The 23,443-nt window shown below is 48.0% G+C and overlaps 7 protein-coding genes across 12 annotated transcripts; 3 read left to right on the top strand and 4 right to left on the bottom strand.

Annotated features, from left to right (window-relative positions):
- Positions 1 to 1,973: 1,973 nt before the first annotated feature.
- On the bottom strand, positions 1,974 to 14,303 carry LOC122621662 (vacuolar protein sorting-associated protein 13B). 3 transcript variants are annotated; one of them, XM_043799606.1, is made up of 14 exons: positions 12,810 to 14,265; positions 11,405 to 12,752; positions 10,616 to 11,346; positions 10,361 to 10,559; positions 9,683 to 10,302; positions 7,762 to 9,623; positions 7,539 to 7,695; positions 7,250 to 7,471; positions 6,156 to 7,189; positions 5,738 to 6,097; positions 4,923 to 5,681; positions 4,385 to 4,869; positions 2,384 to 4,326; positions 1,974 to 2,325 (listed from the first exon to the last, which is right to left on the bottom strand). In XM_043799606.1, the coding sequence occupies exons 1-14, from the start codon at positions 14,091 to 14,093 to the stop codon at positions 2,110 to 2,112; spliced, it is 11,220 nt and encodes a 3,739-aa protein (XP_043655541.1). In that variant the 5' UTR covers positions 14,094 to 14,265; the 3' UTR covers positions 1,974 to 2,109. The 3 variants fall into 3 exon arrangements, with proteins under 3 accessions (XP_043655541.1, XP_043655542.1, XP_043655543.1); XM_043799607.1 differs by lacking the exon at positions 12,810 to 14,265 and having other exon boundaries at positions 11,405 to 12,406; positions 12,456 to 12,574; XM_043799608.1 differs by lacking the exons at positions 1,974 to 2,325; positions 2,384 to 4,326; positions 4,385 to 4,869; ... (7 more) ...; positions 10,361 to 10,559; positions 10,616 to 11,346 and having other exon boundaries at positions 12,276 to 12,406; positions 12,456 to 12,752; positions 12,810 to 14,303.
- A 19-nt stretch (positions 14,304 to 14,322) lies between these two features.
- Positions 14,323 to 15,677, top strand: LOC122621665 (translation initiation factor eIF-2B subunit alpha). Its single transcript, XM_043799610.1, has 6 exons — positions 14,323 to 14,467; positions 14,527 to 14,628; positions 14,690 to 14,901; positions 14,969 to 15,123; positions 15,179 to 15,449; positions 15,506 to 15,677. Exons 1-6 carry the CDS (start codon positions 14,434 to 14,436, stop codon positions 15,650 to 15,652), a joined length of 921 nt encoding a protein of 306 aa, XP_043655545.1. The 5' UTR covers positions 14,323 to 14,433; the 3' UTR covers positions 15,653 to 15,677.
- Positions 15,664 to 16,304, bottom strand: LOC122621667. Its single transcript, XM_043799612.1, has 2 exons — positions 16,158 to 16,304; positions 15,664 to 16,013 (listed from the first exon to the last, which is right to left on the bottom strand). Exons 1-2 carry the CDS (start codon positions 16,302 to 16,304, stop codon positions 15,792 to 15,794), a joined length of 369 nt encoding a protein of 122 aa, XP_043655547.1. The 3' UTR covers positions 15,664 to 15,791.
- Positions 16,305 to 16,314: 10 nt separating this feature from the next.
- On the bottom strand, positions 16,315 to 16,929 carry LOC122621666. Its single transcript, XM_043799611.1, has 2 exons — positions 16,670 to 16,929; positions 16,315 to 16,607 (listed from the first exon to the last, which is right to left on the bottom strand). Exons 1-2 carry the CDS (start codon positions 16,860 to 16,862, stop codon positions 16,315 to 16,317), a joined length of 486 nt encoding a protein of 161 aa, XP_043655546.1. The 5' UTR covers positions 16,863 to 16,929.
- Positions 16,930 to 17,088: 159 nt separating this feature from the next.
- Positions 17,089 to 19,850, top strand: LOC122621663 (conserved oligomeric Golgi complex subunit 7). The gene is made up of 4 exons (XM_043799609.1): positions 17,089 to 17,385; positions 17,438 to 17,731; positions 17,789 to 18,472; positions 18,535 to 19,850. The coding sequence occupies exons 1-4, from the start codon at positions 17,227 to 17,229 to the stop codon at positions 19,624 to 19,626; spliced, it is 2,229 nt and encodes a 742-aa protein (XP_043655544.1). The 5' UTR covers positions 17,089 to 17,226; the 3' UTR covers positions 19,627 to 19,850.
- A 19-nt stretch (positions 19,851 to 19,869) lies between these two features.
- Positions 19,870 to 21,511, top strand: LOC122621660 (mannosyl-oligosaccharide alpha-1,2-mannosidase IA). Its single transcript, XM_043799601.1, has one exon. The coding sequence runs from the start codon at positions 19,880 to 19,882 to the stop codon at positions 21,488 to 21,490; it is 1,611 nt and encodes a 536-aa protein (XP_043655536.1). The 5' UTR covers positions 19,870 to 19,879; the 3' UTR covers positions 21,491 to 21,511.
- A 172-nt stretch (positions 21,512 to 21,683) lies between these two features.
- LOC122621661 lies at positions 21,684 to 22,969 on the bottom strand. 4 transcript variants are annotated; one of them, XM_043799603.1, is made up of 3 exons: positions 22,505 to 22,969; positions 22,141 to 22,397; positions 21,684 to 22,081 (listed from the first exon to the last, which is right to left on the bottom strand). In XM_043799603.1, the coding sequence occupies exons 2-3, from the start codon at positions 22,265 to 22,267 to the stop codon at positions 21,687 to 21,689; spliced, it is 522 nt and encodes a 173-aa protein (XP_043655538.1). In that variant the 5' UTR covers positions 22,268 to 22,397; positions 22,505 to 22,969; the 3' UTR covers positions 21,684 to 21,686. The 4 variants fall into 4 exon arrangements, with proteins under 4 accessions (XP_043655538.1, XP_043655540.1, XP_043655539.1 ...); XM_043799605.1 differs by having other exon boundaries at positions 22,740 to 22,969; XM_043799604.1 differs by having other exon boundaries at positions 22,744 to 22,969.
- Positions 22,970 to 23,443: the final 474 nt, after the last annotated feature.

Raw genomic sequence — 23,443 nt, 5'->3', positions numbered from 1 at the left:
CGGAGCATGAGCGAGTTTCCAGCACGGTGGGCGAACCCCTAACTCACTTAATTCCACGCCGCCTTATTCCTATAAGTTATGAATTATTCCGGGTTATGAAAACACCTGTCAAGTGGGAGTACAAACGCTTTTCGGATTAATGGAAGTGTTAGAAGGGGAATACTAAACGATTTCTACAAGGCTTCACTGCGAATAACAGGTTGTGCACTCTGTATTCTCATTTATGAATGGGTATCATATACTCTACTACTGTAAGAGTATTTGAAAGTCTTTACCAACATGTTTAAAACGCTTTCTTGAAGCCCACGAAAGCGAGTGTTTAAAGCTCCGGAGGATTGTTTTCACAATATTTGCATTAGCGAATGTCATACGACTTCCTACTTTGACCAAATATACTTAAATACTTGCTGCTCCATTTCCACACATTTTCTCGGAAAAGGGTTTCAAGCACAGCCTCTTGTGATGGCGACAGGAACTTGCTAAAGGGTTTCGCTTTCAGAAGCATTAAACAGGAGCCGGCGATGGGTTTCTTGTGAACGAAGTACTCATAAATTTAAAACAAAACTTGGAAAATCTTGCTTAAAAAGTTTGCTACATTTATGGTACCCATAACATTTGTCCAAGTGCATTTTGTGCATAAACAACACAATCTGGTTCGACTAATCGCTTACTTTTCAGCTTTAATGGCACACGTAATCCCTGACTGGAAAGGCATAACATATGTGGATTAGTTTCTAGCCGTGTAATGACCACTAACCATTGACTTATCTTAATGGCACATGCTCGTTCTAAGGCCCCTGGCTGCGCTTCTGCTTCCAAGGCCAAGAATAATACTAAACACTGAGAAGAAGAGGCCGCCGTAATGCATTGGTTGATGGCCTTGCTGGCACCACTGCGTATGCGTGATATGCACGAAAGTTTGGTGGGCGAGCCTGTTAAATGCAGCCCGTTAGCCAGGCCTCAATCAAAGCCAGATGGGTTATATTGGCCAGGGCTCATTAACGAGTATCGTTAGTTTCCGCGGGCGTGGTCCCACATGGAGGATTAGTCGCAGCCCACTGCCGTGGACAAATCACAAGCAACGAGCAAGGAACACACATAATGCTAATGTGCGCTGGCCGCATAAACATGTGAGCTGGGACAAAAGCGGAAGGCGGAAGCGGACACAATGGGCTCGACTTTAGGGCCAGGCCCAGCAGAGTCGTTAAATGCCCACCTTTTATAAGCATAAAACAATAGACGTACGTACATTTGGCCCACGGAAACGGTGTGCAAATCTGTGTAGCCACCAGCTAGTAGTAGGGCATGCCGCCTTCCCCCCGAGACATGTCAAACACATAAAGAAGGCCAACGGGGATCGGGTGTTCGGGGGATCCGGGGGCCTCAATGAGCAACCTGTACGGGCAGACTTGCGGATGCGGTGTGCCGACCACCAACCACCAACCACCCATAATTGAATCTTTGGGTCGCGCTCTGGCGCACATCCAAGGCCAAATCCAGGCATCCAACCAGGAAGGATATCGAGCACACGCGGAGAAATAATCAGTACTAATGTAGCGTCACCAGTGTCCAAAAAATATAATATTATAAAACAATTATACACTTTAAATAGCAATGCCATCTTATTGAATTCACAATTACTTTTAGCTTTTTCCTGTTTAATAGGAACACTTGAAGTTGGTGGGCTTTTGTTTTCGCTGTAGCAACAGCCACGCAAATTAAATTCAACTCGAAAAATAGGAAGCGCTTTGGTTGAACGGTTTTGCAGACGACAGGTTAATTTTTACAAGTTCCCTCCAATTCCAAAGGCTTTGCCTTAGCTTTATTTATCTGGCTCTGATTAAAATGCATCCTTGTACCAGTTGTAACTTTTAAGATACAATGCCGACTTGTGGGCGGCTTTGGCTAAAACCGATGGAATTGATGGGATTTTGCGGAATTGAACAGCACAGAGGAAGCAGATGTGAGGAAAATATGTTCACTAATGTTCTTTTTTAATTTTTATTGCAAAAATTGTAACAAAAAATGTCTTTTTTTGGCATAAAATACACAGGATTCTAGGAATACTTTGGACTAATCCGAAACGTACGCACAGATGCATATTTACTATCAATGCTGAATCCGACTAATTACCTTTAGGTAGTGGATCAGGTGTTCACCTACATTGGGCTTAATGTAGAAGATGCACTGCGATTGCCGCTGGATTCGGTCGTCGACATCCAGTTCGTGTAGCTGGAGCAGATCGTTCAGCGAATCGTTGGCTATGCTTTGAAGTCGAGAGGCGTTCAGGAACTTCATGATGCGCTCATTGGTGTAGTTAAGTTGCTAGAAATACAGGATTGATTATTAATGAGATACAACTAATGGCTGATCTACTACTCACCCCTTCGAAGTCATCCCTTCTCTCCGTTTTCAGACTCAAGTACAGCTTGGAGGGATCATCGCGGTCCGCCAACACATCCACCTTGGAAACGGGCGAGGCGAAGGCCAGGTCCTCGCTGTCCGACTGCATGATGGCCAATACGGACGAGGTTAGGAACAGCAAGGCTGGACGCAACTGCGTGCTGATCAGCAGTGTGATCTCACAGAAGAACAGCATCTGATCGCGGCTCAACTCCTCGGGCAGATAGCTCCAAATGCGATTGGAGCTTCCATGCTGGGCGGTGTTTCGCGTAGAACTGGGCTCCACCTGCTGGGGCATGGCATTAAAGCCCACCGTATGCAGGACACCCTGGCCCGTGAGCGCTAGCATTTCAGCTGCTCCACTAATAGGTTTCGTTAGTGCTCCAACAATGCCCTTGGTCAGACCAGCGATAACGCCAACGGAACTTCGTGCCTCCAGGGTGTGATGTGCCAATCCGCCAACAGCGCCAAGCAAACTAATGCCCAATCCAGTCAGACCCTGGGTAAGTCCATCGGCGAAGCCCTGTGGCCGGGCTCTACGCCTCGCCTCGGTCAGTTCGATGTGCTCTGCGTCCAGAGTCAGCCGGTCGAGATTTCGCGCCACTGAACCAGCCAGTTTGGTCACGGAATTCACGGTTCCTGCTGTCACATTGCGCAGCAGGGAGGCAGAACCTTGGGTCACTCCCACTAGGAAGCCCCAAGGTCCGCGGAACAGACCCTGAACGGGCATGGACACAAAGTCTCGCAGTCCGGTGCTGAACGAGCGCGCCAGCCCACTGGGACTTCCCAAAATCTCCAGGGAACCCACGACCCAGCCGGCTCCGAAAATTGCCCCGCTGAGGTAGTGCAGTCCTAGTGATTGTCCGAAACGAAGGGGAACTGTAAGGATTTGCTGACGCTCGTAGCGGGAGAAGGAAAGGGGAGAGTGATCTAATGCTATATAGAGCCTCGAGGAAGTATGGACGGATAGCAGTAGACTCAGGGGCTCCACCGTAAAACTATTAAGACGCAAGGGTTCCGATATGTACAATGACTGGGCCACAACTTGGTCGGGCAGAAGGGTCATTCCGGCTGGCAGAAGAATCTGATCCTGCTCCACAGGGGGACTATACACACAGTTGGACGGTTCACACTCTACCAGTGCTTCCAGCAGTTGATTCAGGTAGGCATCTTCGATATACACACGAAAGGGTGGAATCTGACATCGCACATTCTGCAGTTGCATTTCATCTTGGTAGAATATGAACGTGAACAGCGAGACGTGAGTTCGTGGTGCCTGTTGCTTATATACATAGTCCAAATCGTAGACCTGTGGCAGACTACAGTTGCGTCTGTAGAGTTTTTCCGCACAAAGCAGCACGGGAAAATCATACTTCCCACTGGAGTACAATTGGTTGTCTACCTGCAGGTTTGGCAACTGCAGACGCAGCTCTCGCTGATCGTCGTCATCGTCGTAGATAAGCATTGAATCATCAGCATAGATATTGCACACCTCCGTCTTCAAGAAGTCATTTTGCCGGTTGTCTGTCTGCAGGCTGAACACAAAGCTCTTGACGAAAATTTTGATCCTTGTCTGCGTTTTGCTTTCACACTCTTCGTTAAAATGGGCACACGTCACCATATTCGGTAAGGCGTCCCTAATAGTGCTGTTCTCTTGCTCCAAGCTCTCATCTGGTGTCAGAGCAGCCTGCTCCTGTGTTGGTATCGAATCATTCTCTGGTTTCGTTAGGCGTGATCGCAAATCCTTAACCGAAAACTCCAGCTGCTGAGCTATATAGTAGATGTTCAGGCGAATAGCTCGATGCTTGTCACAGACAACCACCTTCACGTCCCCGTGATGCGGCACATGCAGGAATTTCTGCCAAGACTTGTCGGTCCGAATGGGTTTTGACCAAGCGATCTTGTTCTTGGCACACAGCTTATCTGAAAAATAAAATAGAACTTTAGTAACCTATGCTAGATAGCGTGCTGAGCTCCAAACCTTTGTAAACTGCTAAGGATAAATTGCACATTGTGAATTCCACATCTGGGAAGTTAGCGTACATCTGCGGAGGGGTGTAATAGCAATTGCTGTGAGGCAGGACCAACTGATTCCACTCGAAGTTCCTTCCCACAAACTCCGAATTCGTGCAGCTCACATTGCTGTTCTCCGAAGCGCTCGTCTGGGCCACAATAAACTTGACATTCGTATTATTGCTTATGACAATGGCAGGTGCTGTGTCCCGGAACACATTCAAATAGTGGATATTGTCCTTCTCTATCAGAGTGATCATCAATGGAATGGATTCGTGTCCCGCTTGCAAGCTGAAGCAGCGTCTGGTGAAAGGTATGGCTAAGGGAATTGGTATGGAGATCTCCCGATTACCACCAACACTAAAGCAAACGAAATAGACGAATGCTGTATCACAGTTGTGCTTGGCCTTATGGGCGTTAAGATCGTAGAAAACGTCCATTGCATTGCCCATGCTGCAAATGAAGAAATTTAGCAAAAAAAAAGCAGTTATAATTATAACCCATACCAGTTCTTGGTCGAATCGGATGAAATAAGACTGCGGGCCTTTTTGGAAACTGAATATGCCTCCACTTCTTCCCGCGTAGAATTCTCCTTGTGGTCCATGGCTAGAGTCAACGCATTCAGGACCACATCCGTAAAGTTGGTGAATACGAATTTCGATCGCAATTTGAACAGACGACGTCCGTCGTCCTCCTGCCTGTATTCCAGTACTAGGCGCAATACTTCATCCCTTTCTACTATGACTATATCCACGAATGAATTGTACCGCAGATACAATGATCGCCCGGCGTTGCTGGATGATTTTTGTGTAAAATCTTCCAAACAGATCGGAGTTGAGGATATCCACCCGTTGTCAAATCGCACATCGATTGTGAAAGCACTCCTGAGCTTTGGCATCATTTGCAAACTGTTCGCTTTAAGATCCAGACGCGTCTGTTCTTGAATCATTAAAATGCTTACATCTAAGCCCGTTCCATTGATGAACATGCCCCAGGCAGTCACGTCTAGTCCTTGGCAGCAGGAAAACTCCCTCGTCGCTTTAGTCTGGTACTTTACATCAAAGGGATTGTCAAAATCTAGCACGCGGCTAACGCGTAACTCTTCAGGATCGTTTAAAGGCCATTTGCGCATTGATGACTTGCCAAGTTTATGCAGAGCATTTTCGATGGTCCAAACACTGGGATCGTAATAAAAGAACTTGTGCCAGTCCATTGTCCTTAACATAAGCGAATATTCATCTTTGGAAGTTCCTCGCAAGACACCGCTGAAATTAAAGCCACAGTTTAACTTCGATCGACCTAAGATGCTTATAAAACTTACGAGAACGTGAAGCCAACGTTATGCTCCGTTGCGTGGGTTGTTGCAGTATTCAGTGCCCATCTGCCTCCCTTGGCTTCGATTGTGGAACTTTCGCCGGTGGTACTTTCAGTCGCCTTAACTGCACAGCTTAGCATGTTGCATATCTCAAAGATAGGCCATATGCAGATCAGTATCTTCTGCGGCTGAAAGTCCTCGGTGGCCTTATCCATTTGAATGTCCTCGCGCAATATTCGCACCCAAATGCTGATGAACTGCTGAGCAGATTGCGTAGGAACCTTCACCAGCCACGGCAAGTTGTTGTTGGTTTTCAGTGGGATGTCGCCAGTGCGTCCTCTTCCAAGTCCGGCGGTCAGCTTGAGTCTAAAGAATGGTATCATTTTTAGAGAATTAATGGGATGTGAAAATATAAGTCAATTACCGCATGTTGATATCGACGTTGCGCTTGACATTCTGGTAGTAAGATGATCTTTCTTTGGACAAGAGTAGATGCTCCGGCGGGGTGCTTTCGTCGTAATTTATTTCCTCCTCTCGAAACTCCGTGACCAGATGAAAAGGAACCATGCTGATTAACTCTATTTGTCCCTTGACTAGAATATAAATCTGGGTGGTGGAGAGTTTGCCCAACTTGAGCGTAATACAGTTCTCTCCGACTCGCAAATGATGGATCTTTTCTTCGTCCTCGAACTTAAGTGCTATGTGCACTGAATCACTTGACTCCACCAGATGGGTTTTGGGATTTGAAATGAAGAAGGTTAGTTCCTGGGCGTGGGAGCAGCTTCGGAAGTGATAGAGCTGCATTTCACCAGGATTAACGGGGATTATCTCGACTGTGTTGGTTTGCCCAAAGCTTATGGGTGCCTGTATCCGGTTAACTATAACCAACTTCGGCATCACAACGTGTCGCACAGCCTTCTGCTGCAAAACTTCCTGCCAGTGGTATTTGGAACTCAGCAAAGTGTGGATCACATGGGGACCGCAGTTGAGCCGAAGCTTATCCACTAGGAAATTAGCTTGCACCAGAGAGCGTGGGTAGTCGGTCAGCCTTACATAGCTGGAGAACTTCATTGGCTCTAGCACATCCAGCATGTTGAGGAATCCATAATCCAAGCACTCAACTCGAGTGCGCATCTCGGTCTGCAAACTGAAATCTTTTCTGGAGTATATGCTCGAATGCATTTGTAGATCCTCCACGTGCACAGTAAGAAAGGTTTGCCTAATATTAGGGCTTTGCCTAAGGTGGTACTTATTAAGTTGTTTCGGGAGTTCGCCAGTGTTATCCGTCTGGTTCATAAAGTTCAGTTCGATGTCCTTGCAGCAAAGCAACAACTGTAGCTTAGGCACTTTATCTGCCCTGAAAACTGTATCGATTCGCATGCAACCCACTAGCACTTTTGGATGCAATATGAAATCATTATTTTCGTCCACTTTGAAGTCCGACTGGAGGTACTCAATCTATAAATGAAGGTAAATACTTAGGGGCTTGAATTGTATAGCTTTATATTGAAAGCGTACCGAGAGGTCCTCGTCCTCACTTCCTTCAAAGCAGGTTCCGTCCACAGAGATCAACGATTGCAATATGACAACCCTCCAAATGGTGGCACAGATCGGACGATCAGGTGGAGTCAATTGCCTAGTAGAGGTCTCCGAGAGCATAAAATCGCAGTAGTGCAGGAAAGTCTCATGCGTTTCACTAAAGTACTCCATGCGACATCTGATATGTATGGGCCGGCTTACCTTTTTCGCATATAAAAACATAAATTAGACAAAAGAAATATCGATAATCATCATATTAGTGACTTACTGGCATAGGAACCGGATATATGTGTATGCTTGTCATTTGGCGCGGCTGCGGATATCGCCAGCAGATGATGCCGTAGTTTTTCTTAATGATCTGCACCTGATAGGGCATTGGCAGTACAGACTCGGAGTTCAGATACACAAACTGGAAGGCGCCAGCTCTGAGGTGTAAAATGCACTAGTCAGTAAAATATAGAAAGACATCTATTGTGTCTTTAGTAACTCACCTCAGGTCATCCTGATAGAATTCCGCGTTTGATTTCAGCGGACGCCTTAACCGCTCTATCGATTCGTGTGAAGGGGTGCACTTAATCAGATCGCAGGGTGAGACATCTTTCGGAGTGCCCAGAACCGGGCGACTGTGCAGAAACTGCTGCCATTCCCGATCGGCGTATTCGCGTATCCGGTTCATTCCATGCTGTGCCTTTTGCAGTTGCAGTATGCTGAAAACACCCGCGTCGATGTGAAGGTAATTTAGCTTGAGTGTGGCATTGACCAACAACTCCTCAGACCAAGGCTCACTGACCAAATCCACCGACAAACGCATCAGCAAAGGGTGGAGCAGCATCTTTTCTCCGGACTGCACGTAGAATGATCCTATGTTGGACCTTATAACCGCTTTCTGAGGGCGACTACTAAACTTAATGCGGGTGCTGAGATCCAGCCAGACAAAGCTGCATTTGTAGGTTCTCTCCTCATCGTAGAACTTGGCTGTTATACGATCACAAGACAAGTGAAACCTATCCGCGTTGTAGCAATTCGTCTTCATCTGGCGGAGTTGAGATCCTTCGGGCACAGGACGCTGACTACGTACATTAAAGCAGGGTGTTTCGTGAAGAACAGTGTAAATGCGGATAACATCACTAGCCAATTGTTTGATAGTATTCTCGCATATCCTCAACAGGATGGGTTTCCGTAGCTCCACATCGACTTCCTTCTGATGGAGGCGGTCATATTGGGTCTTAATTGTAAGCAGGGGAGGTGGAATACCCGAGCTTCCCAGTTGGCCAGGTAACGTATCAAACACCGACTCATTAAACCGTTCCGAATCTACTTTTCCCTCAGCATCTGCTCTGGCTACGCTTATGTTAATGTTAAAAATCGAGGCTTGTGTCACGGCTGCCTTGAAGTTTTGGGTGGACATGAAACTGGGCTGAGATACAGTCATCAAAAAAAGTGGTTTCATGACGGGCCTTTCCAGTTCTTCCAACTCCAGCACATCGTAAATTGTAAGGACGAATATGCCGGCCACAAAGGATACGCTGCTAGGGTAACTCAGGACAAACGGTTGGCGTCCACTCCGGTTAATCTCTTCCGCCACAAGCGATCTTGGATATCCTTTCATGCGACTGCCCAAATGAATTCCGGAATCGCTTTGACAGGAACCGTAAAAGTAGTCACTACTGCCTTTGGCATCAGTAAAACTTGTGCTTGCATTTGTGGAAATTAGTTTATCACTGACCCGCTTTTTAGAAGATTTTGAGATCCGAGTATCCTTACAAACTTTGGGATCTGGTGGAAAGTATATGGAGTTGTCCACGCTGTTGTATTTGGAAATTTCTCCCAGCGTTTTGTGCGATCTCGCTTTTGGTAACTCAGCATTTTTAACACAGACCTGGTTGATTATACAACTTAAACGCTGCGCGCGCACTATGATGCAGCTGATCAAACTGATTTGGTGGGTGTTTAAGGAAGCCACAAAATCGGTGGCGCAATTGTACTCCACACTCTGTCCGCAAACCAAAAATCGATCGTAGCTTATAGCCGGAGCATAAATCATAATGAAATCAAAGTCTTTGAATATTTCCATATGATCCAGCTCGGTGGATTGACTTTGGTTGTTCCACTCGAAAGCGGGATTGTCATGTTTGCTCGCCAGAGTCTTCTCTATACGATACTCTTGTGTTTGCTTCCAGTTTCCGGTGGACAGAGATACCCTCCGAACACTAAGCTCATACTGACGGTCCTCCACCAGTGCTCCCGGGGTGCTGAGCATGTTCAGCTCTGCTGCTTTTTGGTAGATATCTGGCCGCACGAGCTGGCGAACTAGAGGATTTTCCAGACTTGGAGTTAGTTGAATACTTTCAATCTGCAATATACATATATACAATTAACCTGCAAAACTTTAACAATTATTGGAGTACTAACCCTTAGCAGTAGGACACTACAGCTCTTTTTGCCTGTAGACAGAGGAAGATAAACGTAGATTCCCTTGCTGTTTAAATGCACCATTGGTAGATCTTGAACCGTTGTAATCTTGCTTTGAACTGGTGCGCTCGGTGTGTTTTCTGGCTGTGCGGAGACAGAACCTCCCATAATTTCGAGGACCTCGCATATCGGAACCATGAACTCGGTAATTTGGTCCAGGTTCAGTACCATTTCTATCGGTTGCACTTCGATGAGCACCTCGGAGATAGTGTGCTGCTTGTTGTGAGGGTTTCTTGCCCCAATCTTTGCATACAGATCCTTAAGGCTTACAGTGGTTATCACCACACTAAACAATGGCAAGTTTGTGCTATCCCCCAACATTTTGATATGCAGGTCGTCGATCTTTTCCCATTCGTTATGCTTTTCCTCGTAATAGTTAAGGCCGAAGTTTTCTATTTTGGTGGTAATCTTGTTGAAGTCACTATGCTTGTCGATATTCAGGAGTAAGTCCTCCAGAATCATTACGATTTTGCTGTGTTTGAAATCATTGGAGTTTTCCATTTCAAAACTGATACGTGGAATGGTCCATTGGCAAAATAGAACCACTGAACTTTTGGGAGCTAAGTGAAATAATACATTTATAATTCATTTTTAAAACCTGGGTGTATTAATTCTTACCACTTTTCACTTGCGGTGCTTCGAAGTTGGGATCTAGCTCCAGAAACTCCTTTATCGCCGGATAGTTTTGCGCACTCCCAGTGTAAACTTCCAGCCTCGGTTTCGTTTTGGCTGCCTGCCACTTGGATACAGGTTCGTCCGGGCACAGCGAACCATACATCTTAGACATAATCAAGCAGTGCTCATGTAACAGTTTCACCTGAAAGAAGATTTATTTAAAGAAAGTTGAACAGGTCCTGTAATAGCTCCTCTTACCCGCTGCGCGAAAATGTTAATGGCCGACATATCCACATGCACATTTATAGAGTAAGTGTTTTGCTCCGGCGAGTCCTTGGCACTCTTATCCTGCTCCGATTTCCCTTCAGCTTTTCCGTCGGCTTTTTCAGATGCCTTGAAAGACAGAGCCAACGTTATAGTGGTCCTGACTGGAGCTACAATCATCTCGGTCACATTAGCTCTGCGGTAGCAAACGTTAAACTCGTTTAGGTCGAAGACCCAATTGAATAGCTCAGTATTATTCGCTACTGGAATAACTCCTCTGATGTTTCCTCGTTGAATGGCCTCGCAATTGCCCGATTTTACTTTAATGTGCGGCAGGCGAATGGAAGTATACTCCACATCCGCGTCTCCAGGAGTTTTGCGCATCATTACTTCACATACGTCAATCTTAGCCTGTGCGATCTCCACCAGCACCACCATTTTTGTCAGTCGCTTCACAAAGTCGTTGGTATCGAAATTACTGGGTTGAGGCTTACTGGCAACGGGTATGTTCAATGGTTCTGCCTGGGTGTGCCTCTCATCCCGCTCGGAACTTAGATGAACTGTCTCTTCGGGAACCGAGATCTTTCGACTATTGTTTCTGCTGATTCGACGCGGTTGAAAATCATTCAAGGCCATTGCAGAGGCAGAAATTGTGGAGTAATTCGAAACCGATTGTGTAATTGGTGGCTCCGAATGGTTCACAGACTCCAAATCAGTTTCTACTTCTGAAAACAGAAATAAATCCTTTATAATTTCTAAAGTGTTTTATAGAAAATCACGTACCCTTGTCTGTTGTCTTTTGCCTTCCACTGTTATCCGAAAAATTTAGAAACTGCAGCAGATATATGTCCGTGGTGATGCGAAATGGTTCCAGCCAAAGACACACCACTGTGCCGGGAATCTTTTCCAGCTCCGAACTGGCCTCCTCCAGAGGAAACTGGCACTGCATCTCCAGCCACCTGTTGTTTGCGTTCTTTGAAGTGGACAACACCACATTTCGTATGTTCATTTTGGTATGGACGGCATCGGTGTGCACACCTTGAAGCGAACCCACTGCAGCCAAATGTGTATGATACCTGTGATAACTCAGGCTCAGTTTGGTGCCCACACTTTGCAGCTTGATCACATCCGAGTTGGCGTTGACATTGGCTACAATGTGGGCCAGATCGCAAAGATCTGGGCCATTAAAACTCGAGATCAGCGGGACCAAGCGCCTTGCGACGATTAGCTCGCGCTTTGAGAACTCTAAAGTTATGATCTCCGATTTGATTTCCGAGGTCTCTAAAGGCGCCTCGTTTTGACGCCAAAGATGAGGCGCTAGCAGGCGGTTCCAGTTGACTTGAACGCGTGGAATGTTTAAAAGTTTGGCACGTCCATTATCCGGAGTTGTATTCAGAATCATAAGCGCCAAGTTTTTCACGTTGAAGTGACAACAGTTGTAGCAGGCATTAACTACCTCCCGAGGTTTATCTTGCAGATGGGTAATCAGTTGGACCAGGCGAACAGGATTTACTGGTCCACACATTGTGCCCTCGACTAGGGAGACCTTAAGCTGCAAATATGGTAGTAATGATTGTCTAACTGTGGTCGTCAGTTGGTGTTGATTCATGGCTGAGGATTCTTCCTGCTGCTGGCGGGGGTACAACTGAACCACTATGTTCCGCAGCTCTATTTTGTAGTTGCAGGTGGGCACCAATCCCATCAGATACTCCAGATCAGGTATAGTCATTTCGGAGTTCTTGTTGTCCGGCTCGGGGACACCGCGATCCTCGTCCTTCACCGATTCTGAACGATATCCCGGGTAATCGTAAGGACGAATTAAATCGCTAATTACCTTTTTAACCTGCACAAACGACTGCGAAAAGTGGAACGTGATTCCGGCGGACAGAAGGCGATACTGGATGCGAACTCCCAGATCTCTGAGTTGGCTTTCCGCCACGGGATGGCTGCTTGGTTTCGACACCCGGTGCTCGATGACGTCGAAGGCCAAAACTGGACTGCGAAACAGCATGTACTCATCCGTATTCCTGGCCACGTAATCCTCGTAGTTGTAGCTGCACCAGGACCGATCGGCGAACATGTAGTTCTCGTCAAACAAACTCTTGTCGATGAAGGAGCGCTCTTGCTGAAACTGTATAGAATAATTAGTAAGTAATGAAGACAATAAACAGTCTTAGGATCTGCTCACTTCCTGGGTATTGACCAGCTTGCGATCCACGGGATCATCGCTACGGTAAGCACCCAATGGCTCCATGCACATGCTAGACAGGCCCGCCTTGACGTTGGCCCAGTCACACTCCTTAAGAATTGTCCGCTCGTAATAAAGTCCGCCCAAACTGATCCGCAGTATGGGCGTGTATCGTATGCGCTTGATGCCACCCATGCTCTGGTCGGTAAAGTACTCCGAGTTCTTAAGTTGGAAGTTCAGCTCCTCGGCGTAGATTCCCAGATCGAAGGCGTGGCCAGTGGGAGAGTCGCAGGACGAGGAAGGCGCCTCAGTATCGAAACTGGGCAGTAGGTTCCAGGCCCACCAAAGGACGCTCTGACCGGCGGATTCGGTTCCCTGCTGCGACTCGCTGCCCTCTGCTACCGCCTCCTGATCTTCTGGATTCTGGGGGTCCTCCTCAAACTCGGCTGGCTTAAGCTCGAGCAGCATTTTGACCAGCCTCATAACCATGGGGAACTGCAGAGATGACACGTTGATATCCAGCGACTTGGTGAAAACTCCAATGCGGGTTGTGCTCGTGGTGGTCACCGTGTTGGCGTTGTACTTGCGCAGAACCCGGCACTCCAGAGTACAACGGTAGAGAACCGGCTCCTGGCACACCTCAATCCTGCCGGCCGTGTTGCGCTTGTCCAAGCAGATGGTTAAATCTGAGATCTGGAGCAACTTGCGCATGACGACGGATACCGGGTGTATGTCCACCATGGTGGCCTTCCAGTCCTCGCCGGCGGAGCTGAAGTTAAGGGTCTGCACATTCATAGAGACCACGATGTCGTCCTCCACATACTTTAGGATGATGTTGTGGCACTGCAGGCTGATGTTGTTTATGATTTTGTTAACCACGCTGGAAGAGCTGGCCGGTCCGGGACTTTTGGTCTGGTCCGGCTGCTCCACGGAGTCTCGCTTGGATTTCCGTCGCTGTTCTCGCTGGAAGGAGGCCCTCCGCTGCTTGCTCTGACTGTCCGGCAACTTGGCCACGAACTCTATGGTATTGATGACGATCTTCACGGGCTCGGACATAAGCTTGGTCCACGGCACCAGAATGCTAAGTTCATGAATGTGGCCGGAAACCAGTTCCACTGGCAGGTTTAGCTCCTCCTCGAGCACCTCCAGGCGCAGGTCCAGATTCTGGAAGGTGACCTCGCCTTCCCACAGCGACACTTGGGCATCCTCGTCGCGGAAGTTCTTCACGTACTTGGCCACGTAGCTCAGCAGAATCGGAGTGATGTAGGACTCCAGTTTAAACATGGTGTTGCGGCGCCGGAGGCTAAGGCCTCGATCCCAGCGCTGTTGACTGCTCACTTAAATGGAACTCTTCATGTACTGCGTTGCCGGCGGTTAACTTGAATTTACATGCTGTGGATTTTGCTACAATTCTGGGCCGAATATGTTTAACAAAACAAACATAGCCATAGAATTTTGGATTGTTTACGTTTCAGCCCCGGCAATCTGGCAATCGTTATCGGGCGGTGCGAATTGGCAATCGATAAATGTACCTGCGAATCGCGAAGTGTAGATAAGCCTTCGAACAGCTGAGCATTTTGTTGACGTTTAACGTGCAGCGGTAGCTTTTCACAATTTCATAAAAATGCCTCAAATTACGGAAAATGTCCAGGATTTTGGTGAGCATGGGATGTAGCTAAGATTACACACAAGTGATAATTTAAACTTTTACCCTCAGATGTGGTAAAATACTTCCTGCAGCTCCTGGACGAGGACAAGGATCTGTCCTCCGGCATTGCGGCCATCAGGACTCTGCTCATGATCCTGGAAAAGAAACAATGTAAGTGGGCTGTTAAGCCTCGTTGCTGTCCCTTTTTATTCATTTATAACGTATTCCTCAGTTGGCACCATTCATATTCTACACACAACCATGAGGGAAGCGGTGGCTGCCATGCGGAAAACGGATTTGTCTATAGCAGCCATTGTTTCTGCCGGGGAGCTCTTCTGTAGGTTCATCACTCTCAGTCTGGACGACAAGCACATGGAGGAGTGCCGCCAGATTATGTTGAATCGCGGAAAAATCTTCCTCACCAAGCTGCTCAATTCCCGGCAGGTGGGCTATGACACAAAAACCCAGAGCTGGCTCATTAACTAACCCCTCCTTGTAACACACAATCCAGGTGATTGCTCAGCAGGCCCAGAGGTTCATCACCGATGGCTGTCGTATATTGACGCACTCCCGATCTCGGGTCGTCCTCAAGGCGTTGATCACAGCCTCGCAGAACAAAAAGTCCTTCCACGTATATGTGACGCAGGGAGGCACAGGGAACTCTGGGTAAGTTTGACTGGGTTACCATAAGAATTCAATTGTAAACACCTACCGTTCTTAGCGAAGAGATGGTTAAGGACCTGCATGCGGCCGGCATCGACTGCACTCTTATCCTGGACTCAGCCACCGGCTATGTTATGGAATCGGTGGACTTCGTGCTCGTGGGTGCTGAAGCCGTGGTGGAGAGTGGAGGCGTGATCAACCGCATTGGCACCTACACCATGGGCCTGTGCGCTCGTGAGATGAAGAAACCTTTTTACGTTCTGGCCGAGAGCTTCAAGTTCAGTCGTCTGTATCCACTCAATCAGCGCGATCTGCCAAACGAGTACAAGGTAGGTTCTTACTAATTCAACGCAGGAACAGCGAGTAAGACTGGATTTATTTGTAGTACTCCCGCAAACACCTGAACGATGTAAGCAAAGTGCACCCGCTGGTCGACTATACGCCGCCCGCCTACATTACCCTGCTCTTCACCGACCTCGGAAGACTAACACCCTCGGCCGTGAGCGACGAGTTAATCAAACTGTACATGTAAGGGCGAATAAATTTCTTGCACTTAACTACTTTTGTTTAATTATGACTGTATGAGATGAATAAATAGGGGCTCGACATTACCGAATGTACATAAAATAAAGCTAGTTACTTTCGCTTACACCTAAAATTTATATTGTGTATTAGAACCGCATCTCTCGCGAATAGTTGGCGTCAATCTCGTCGTCTGACCCCCAGGGATCGTAAATGTCCACGCTGTAGTGGGATGCTTCGCTGTTCCCATCGTCGTTTGTGTACTCCTCATCTGAATAGCTGTCACTGCCGGTCTCGTCGTCGGACCCGTGATCGTGCAGCCCAAACTGATCGTCGAGCCCTTCCTGAACATCATCCAGATCGCTGGCGTTCTATACAATATAAGGTCCAATTTAGAATGCCACATATGCATTTTAATAATAAGCAAAAATGTATATAATACATAACAGTTAAGCAAACAATTAGCACAAACAGGTTTTAACGAAAAAGATTTACAATACATTGTCAGCACTCACAAATTGCCCGGACTGAATGTTGATCTCGATCTGCAGGCGGATGTCCATGACGAGAAATGCAGTTGTGACCATGATGGGGATGGTGAGACGACTTTTCCAAGCCAGGTCCGTGAGAAACATGAAGACTTTACCGAATGTGGAGTCCATTGTGATTTTGTTAGTGTTCAGCCGGCGGCTGATCCTCCTCCTCCTTCTGTGCTTCCTCTGCCGATTGCTGCAGTGCGTCGTGCTCGACTATGTGGAAAGTTTCGCCCACGTTTACGGCCTGAACGGGCAGCAGGTGGCGATGAAGGCGACCGCTTTCGATGGGCGCGTCTAGCTCGAGGAACTGCTCGAATATGGAAATGGGCACTCCCTCCGAAGACAGCAATCCCCGCATGCAATCCTGCCGCTTGTCCCGGAGGTTGTCCAACAACTTGTTGCCCTTCTGCACCCGGGCCAGCTTCCGCTCTGAAATGGATGCTATTTAGTGGGCTGCTCTTTCTTTGATTCCCAACTTTGAGTCCCGGTACCTAGTAGCTTTAAATAGTCGCTGGAATCCGGCAGGGGCTCGATTTGCCCGTCCTTTTGGACGTTGCTCTCGTTTTCAGAGGGCGGGGGCGTGAAGTCGTCCTCAAAACTGTCGCTATTATTCGGAGACACGGATATTCCTTGCTCAACTACAGTGTTTTTTAGGTGCCAGGGATCGGCATTACCAAGTGACATGTTTTAAAAACTAAATAAACCTACATAAATCCAAACAACTCCTACGGAAAATATTGTATTATTTATAGTGTGCCCGTTGGAGCTATCCCCATAAAATACCAAAACGCCCCGCGAACAATATTCGACATCCGCGCCACATCCGCAACGATTTTACTAGCGAAGGTTTGCCACAATGAAGTAAAAATAAGAGTACAGCGACTTTAAAGAATAATATTCTTTAGTTTCTGCTACGTTGAATAGTAAACTATGCATAAATTAGAAGTTTTCGCCTTTTATCAAATTATCCGCATCCGGACTTCTTACCCATCGGTTATTTCCTCCCACGCAGCACGGTCACACTGCTTGGATCAACGTCATCAACACCATGGATGTTTCGGCTCTTTCGGGGACAAATTTTAGTCCTGCGGAGTGGATAAACGCCAACTACAAGAAGTTTGTGGAGGAGAATGGACGCGATGATAGCGACGCTGCCTCCTCCTTCATCAAGAGTTACGTGGCCAAACTGCAGCTGTATATATTCAACGTGAGTGGAGCTGCCCGTTCTTGAGTCGTATGAAAATATTATCAATTTCCAGGTAAACAATGCTGTGGAGGAGTCCAGTCGGCAGGTGGTGGCCAGCATGCCAAGGATCGCTAAGGAGTCAGCTGCGCTGCAGGGAGATGTACACCGGCTGCAAGAGAAGATGAGTGCCATGCGATTGGAGGTGGCTGCAGTGCAAAGCGAAACCGGCGAATGCATGGCCACCTTGGAGCGCTTGAACACCAAAAGCCAGAAGCTCCAAGTGGCCAAGGAATCGCTGCAGGAGTCGGATGGATGGGGAAATCTACTGGCTGAGCTAGAGGATGGTTTTGAACGCAATGATCTGAAGGTGTGCACAGCGAAACGGTCTAACTACTGAGCTCCCATATTAATTAACTCTTTACAGGGAGTCTGCGATAAGTTAATAGCTCTGCAAAAGTCCCTGCACGCCCAGGAGCAGCTGCCAGGACACGCCGAGCGGCAGACCCAAGTGGAGGACTTTAAAAACCGCTTGGAGGCACTGGCCTCACCAAGCGTGGTACAGTGCTTTGCTGAAGGCAATACGGAGCAAGCCCAGCACTTCGTTCAGATCTTCACCAGCATTCAGCGACTGCCGCAACTGCAGCAATATTACCGAGCTGTGCAAAAGAATTTTTGGCAGCAACAATGGAAGCAAACTCTGGAGCTGCAGGGCACAGAGTCCCAGCCTCAGCAGCAGCAGTTTCTTACCCTTTACTACGATCAGCTGCTCGAGCACTGCCAACGCCAGGTCAAGTGGTGCTCCAACCTCTTCGGCGAGAACTCTTCGCAGCCCTTCCTGGTTATTGCCGAACTATTGCCGGCATTGCAACCCACACGAGATGCCCACATTCTACAGCTTTTGAAGACCTCCAATGAAAGATTAGAGATGCTGTCCGTGTTCGCCCAGGTAAATCACAGTTTCGTGCTGCATTTGAACTCTCTTCTCGAGCAGTCGCACATAACCTTGTCCGAGGAGTTGCATCGTCTGCTGGGTGAGGCGATTTTCGAGTATTTCCACAAGTTTATCCAACAATACCCGCGCTTGGAGGAGACCCAACTATCCACGCAGGTAATGCAATGTAATAGCTACGGTAATTTGCATTTTATTCATAAATCTGTGTTCCAATTCAGGTGGATCGTCTTTCGTCCAACCAGGCCACTCCCAGCGATGGTGTGCGTCATCTAGAGGAAAGCACGCGGAAACTCTACGAGTGGCTGAAAGAGGCCTGCGAGCGTTGTGCCTCTATAACAAGTGATTTGGCTCTATGCAAACTCATTACCTTGCTGAACGGCATATTCAAGCGGCAACTGGAGAGCTTTGGACGCATCCAACGGCAGATTGGCCTCAGTCTGGGATCCAGCAGCTATGCGGCGCAGAGTGAAAACTGGTCACTGTTGCAGTACACCATGTCCCAGCTGCAATGCCTGGCAGACTTTCAGGTTCAACTGCATCAGTTCGAACAGGATTTGCATACGCGCATGGTCATGCTAGCAAACAGGCTGACTAAGCCATCCAACCGAGGCCCCATCACCATATTCCAAACCTGCGACCATGCAGCACGCACCCAGCTGTTGAATAGCATAGCTGATTATCAGCAAAAGAAGTCGGAGGCGACGGATAGCCTGGGTATCTTTCCGCAGATCTATGCCACGTTAAAGAGTCACTTTGCCGATACACATGACATAACTCTTAATATATTGCTGCAACCAATTGAGACGCACTTGGCGCACATTCGTCCGCCTGTGCAGGATCACGCTGCGTCGGGCATCGATATGCCCTCCTTCAGTTTTGCCCCGCAGGAAAGCATCACCCAAATCGGCCAGTACCTACTGACTTTGCCGCAGCACTTGGAGCCGCTGCTGCTGTCGCCTTCATCGCTGCTGAAACAGGCTCTGGAGGTGTGCAACATCAAGTATACGCAAGCCATTCCCTGTGCCGACGTGCTACTCTCGCTGGTCGTGGAGCAGTGCTGTGTTCTGTACGTTACGCAAATACTGCAAATCAAGTCGCTGCCTTCCTCGGCGGCCACTCAGCTCAGCGTGGATATCGAGTACCTGTCCAACGTTCTGGAAGAGTTGGGCTTGTCCATCAACCTGCAGTTGTCCCAGATCCTCACGCTGCTGAAGGCTGCTCCAGATCAGTATCTGACCCTCAGCAGCGGATGCGAGCCGCGACTGGTGACCGCCATTCGGCAAATGCGCAATATTATATCTACACAGTAGATATCAAATAGTTATATTCAATATCCAAACTTATATGTAATATTAAGAATGTATTTATATAAACTATTTTGTTGGCCTACAGCTTAACTATAGTGAACATACTTCGGACATGCATTCGTACTTAAAGTACAAACAAAGTGAATTCAAATGTTTAATCAAGTGTCCAGAAACTAGAGTCGGCTCAGTTTAGTTTAGTAAATTGCACATACTGCGATCTCACTTTACTTTTAATGTAGACTGAATTAGGTTCAGAATGTACTTCTTTTTCTTCGTTATTAGACGGGCGCAATATAATTGGTATACGGCAAATACCAAATCGAGACTTCGGATTATAGCTACCGGAATTTTCACACTCGGCGTTATAGTGATTACATACATTCAGTGCCGTGCAATGGTGAGGCAATCCTTTCAGAAAAACCCACCAATGGAAGGCAATTCATTGAATGCTGACGATATGGAAGGCAATTCATTGAAGGTAATACATCCTGGCGATATGCGGGAGAAGATTAAGGGTATGATGCTGCACGCCTGGCGAAACTATGCTCGCGTTGTTTGGGGCACCAACGAGTTTCGTCCGATTTCCCGTCGTGTCCATGTGGGTGGCGATTTCGCGTCCTACAAACTCGGCGCCACTATCATCGAGAGCTTGGACACTTTGCATTTGATGGGTCTGGACAACGAGCTAAATCGCTCTCGGGCTTGGATCGAGAAGTCATTCAGCTTGGACCGAGTTGATGATGCGTTGTCCGTGTTTGAACTGACATCCAGGCTGCTCTGTCCAATGCTTACTCTGTATTCCCTCACGGGGGATTCGCTTTACATGGATAAGGCCATCCACATTGCCGATAAGATCCTGCCTGCCTTCGACACGCCAACTGGTATACCCAGACAACTAGTGGTCCCAAAAACGGGCAGCACGCTCACGAAGTATCTGAGCTACGTTTCTCGCACTGCAGAATTCGGAGCACTGCACCTGGAGTTCTATTACCTCAGCGAAATTTCTGGGTATCCGGTCTACAAGGATCGAGTGGATGCTATCCGGCAGGTTTTAGCTAAAACAAAAAGACTCAATGGACTTTATCCCAATGCGTTTTGCACACAATATGGTACATGGGAAAACCAAAACTGCACCATGAACCGACTTTATGATACCCTGCTAAAGTCATGGATTCAATCCGGGAGAGCTGATACTCAAAATGCGGATATCTTCAAGGAAGGCTTGCTTGCTGTGGCCCAAAATCTGGTTGTCATCAATCCCGACGACGTGACCTACGTATCCACGTACAGAAATGGTACTCTTCTCCTTCGTATGAGGCACTCAGATTGTTTTGCCGGCGGCCTGTTTGTCCTGGGAGCAGCAGAAACCCTAATGAAGCACTGGGAAAAGTATGTCCACATGGGCACAGGCCTAGCAGATACTTGCCACGACAGCTACTGGAACTCGCCCACTCGCCTGGGTCCGGATACGTTTGCCTTCACGGAGGAAGGCCAGAAGGAAATAGAGCCGCTCCAGAGAAACTTTTACAATTTAAGGCCGGAAGCCGCGGAAACCTACTTGGTGCTTTGGCGCATGACCCATCATCCGAAGTACCGCTTGTGGGGATTTCAGATGGTGCAAGCGATAGAGAAGCACTGCCGCAAGTCCTACGGATATTCTGGTGTGCTGGACGTTAGGAACGTAGCTTCGGAACCGGATGACGTGCAGAGGTCTTTCTTCCTGGGCGCCACTCTGAAGTATTTGTACCTGCTCTTCTCCGACGACGATGTGGTTTCGCTGGAGCAGTGGGTCTTCAACAGTGCCGGCCATTTCCTGCCCATCAAGGGCGTAAACCCCATGTATCGGCAACATAACTCATCGAGCTAAAGTTGAACTTTTAATGCAGACATGTATAAAAAACTTGTGTACTCTAATACTTTCACATGAATTACAAAACCTATTTTCTAATTAGCTGGGAGCACACACATTGAGCACACCTAAAAGCACATACACACGTAGATATTAAATGTCGAACACTGGCCCACTAAACCGTCCATCCCCCAGTCCTGGAATCCGTGCCGCCCTAGAGCTGGCTGTTGGCCAGGTGGTTGTCGATGACCCGCTGGATGATCATCAAGCAGTGGCGCTGCCTGGCCACCGTGTTGTCGATCAGCTGCTCCGTGAACTGGCTGGCCCCAATGTTCGTGTTGGGCGGTATGTCCTGCGTGCAGGATATGTACCTGTTGAAGATCTCCGTGTTCAGCGAGGTGGCCAGGTACCCCTCGCTCTCGTCCTGCTGCTGCAGCTTGTCCAGCTCCTGGGCGGCCAGCAGCAGCTGGCTCTTGGCCTTCTGATATGATTGCAGCTCCTGCAGGCTGGCATACTCCGCGCTGCTCAGTTTCACGGACCTGCCGCCGTCCTTCGTCATCTGGCGTATGTGGTACTTGCGCTCGGCCACGAAATTGCCGAGCAGATATCCTGCGGAAGCGGGACACACAAGCGTGACTCATTAGGCGCTGTCCTGCGAATGCACTCACCTGTTATCAGCATGAAGAAGGCAATCGTTAGCACCAGGGAGGCACAGGTGCGCTTGGAGACGTACTCGCGGAACTCCCGAGAGCTGTTGGCCCGCACCGCCGTCTCGTAGCTGAGTACCTGGTGCATCCTGATGACCTGATCCCCTTGGGGATTATAATTGCAATCTGCGGGGTCTGCTTAGCCTAGTCACGCTGCGACACTCGGATGTGTCCTTCAGAGCTGGGCGGGAACATTTGCTTTCGGTGGTGGCTAGCGCCTAAAACATGGGATTTTAAATAAAATATTAGATGCTGCAGCTGTGAGTTAAAGGTATAACAGCACAGAGCTTTAAAGGATACATTTGCACCTGGAATGATACAACACCTCTTGGTATGACAAGTCAGGACTTAATGGTTTTTAGTTTCCGCACTGAAACCACAGTGTCAATGCCCCCAAGCTCCTGGTCGGCCGATGCCGCTGATACGGAGGAGCGTGACTTAATCGCCCCACCTTAAAAGGCAATCGCGAACCCCGTTGTTATGGGCATCGCACACGGCAAACAGCGCGGTCCTTTAAGCGCTTCGTCGAACACTTTTCACTCACTCACTCACTCACTTACTCACTCGCTTCAAATGGATCCACTTTTGTACTGCCAGGATGGGCAACATATGCATTAAATTAATTAATGCCTGCACTTTTGTGTTGCACTGCCCGAAGGAAATGGGCTACAAGTGTGCGAATGTCCTGTGCGAAGGCAGCGCGCTCAACTTTTAATTGTATTATTTATGCTTTGTTTACTCCCCGCGTTTTGCTCGCATCCTTGCGCGTTATCCTTGCGAGCGATCTGAATGCCTGCACGCCCAGTCGGGAACTGACTCACGCTTCGTTTGGGAGTCGGCTTTAATAGCTCTCCGTGCCGTGTGGTGAGTTTCCTGCCCCGAGATGTTGCACATTCAGCGTCAAGGAGAAGCTCGGAGAATGCAAACAAAAGCATTCCCAATAGCTTCTTAATGAGGAATGAGTTCGCCCACTCGGCTCGTGGCGTTCCTCAGAAACTATATCGGATTTCAAGCCATCGCCTCACTTTGGGAGATACTGCTGGTGCTCCGTAGTTCCGAAAGTGGAGCTCCCTTTTGATTGCCATAATCGTATTTTCTTTTCCGCCTCACTATTCCCTGCAATACTTCAAGGATATCACATGACCCTCGATTGCCATTTCTGTGCCTTGGGGTTCTTTGAAGTCTTTCACTTGTTGTGACACATATTACTGGGAATTAATACAGGAACTCATCGCATTGAAAGCAATTTAAATATATATTTTGA

Source organism: Drosophila teissieri, chromosome 3R (genome assembly GCF_016746235.2).
Source record: "Drosophila teissieri strain GT53w chromosome 3R, Prin_Dtei_1.1, whole genome shotgun sequence".
In the NCBI taxonomy this organism is placed as follows: domain Eukaryota; kingdom Metazoa; phylum Arthropoda; class Insecta; order Diptera; family Drosophilidae; genus Drosophila; species Drosophila teissieri.
The sequence above is the reverse complement of the archived record's forward strand: the minus strand, read 5'-3'. Positions and strand labels throughout refer to the sequence as shown.

Coding starts and splice junctions, on each gene's coding strand:
- LOC122621663 (XM_043799609.1), top strand. CDS start 17,227: ATGGATGTTTCGGCTCTTTCGGGGACAAATTTTAGTCCTGCGGAGTGG. Junction 17,386..17,437: donor TGCAGCTGTATATATTCAAC/GTGAGTGGAGCT, acceptor ATCAATTTCCAG/GTAAACAATGCTGTGGAGGA. Junction 18,473..18,534: donor AGACCCAACTATCCACGCAG/GTAATGCAATGT, acceptor GTTCCAATTCAG/GTGGATCGTCTTTCGTCCAA.
- LOC122621660 (XM_043799601.1), top strand. CDS start 19,880: ATGTACTTCTTTTTCTTCGTTATTAGACGGGCGCAATATAATTGGTAT.
- LOC122621666 (XM_043799611.1), bottom strand. CDS start 16,862: ATGTCACTTGGTAATGCCGATCCCTGGCACCTAAAAAACACTGTAGTT. Junction 16,608..16,669: donor CGACTATTTAAAGCTACTAG/GTACCGGGACTC, acceptor CATCCATTTCAG/AGCGGAAGCTGGCCCGGGTG.
- LOC122621661 (XM_043799602.1), bottom strand. CDS start 22,267: ATGCACCAGGTACTCAGCTACGAGACGGCGGTGCGGGCCAACAGCTCT. Junction 22,082..22,140: donor CTTCTTCATGCTGATAACAG/GTGAGTGCATTC, acceptor CCGCTTCCGCAG/GATATCTGCTCGGCAATTTC.
- LOC122621665 (XM_043799610.1), top strand. CDS start 14,434: ATGCCTCAAATTACGGAAAATGTCCAGGATTTTG. Junction 14,902..14,968: donor AGCTGCTCAATTCCCGGCAG/GTGGGCTATGAC, acceptor CACACAATCCAG/GTGATTGCTCAGCAGGCCCA. Junction 15,124..15,178: donor GGAGGCACAGGGAACTCTGG/GTAAGTTTGACT, acceptor TACCGTTCTTAG/CGAAGAGATGGTTAAGGACC.
- LOC122621662 (XM_043799606.1), bottom strand. CDS start 14,093: ATGTTTAAACTGGAGTCCTACATCACTCCGATTCTGCTGAGCTACGTG. Junction 10,560..10,615: donor TTAACATTTTCGCGCAGCGG/GTAAGAGGAGCT, acceptor ATCTTCTTTCAG/GTGAAACTGTTACATGAGCA. Junction 2,326..2,383: donor GAAGGGATGACTTCGAAGGG/GTGAGTAGTAGA, acceptor CTGTATTTCTAG/CAACTTAACTACACCAATGA.
- LOC122621667 (XM_043799612.1), bottom strand. CDS start 16,304: ATGGACTCCACATTCGGTAAAGTCTTCATGTTTCTCACGGACCTGGCT. Junction 16,014..16,157: donor ACATTCAGTCCGGGCAATTT/GTGAGTGCTGAC, acceptor TATATTGTATAG/AACGCCAGCGATCTGGATGA.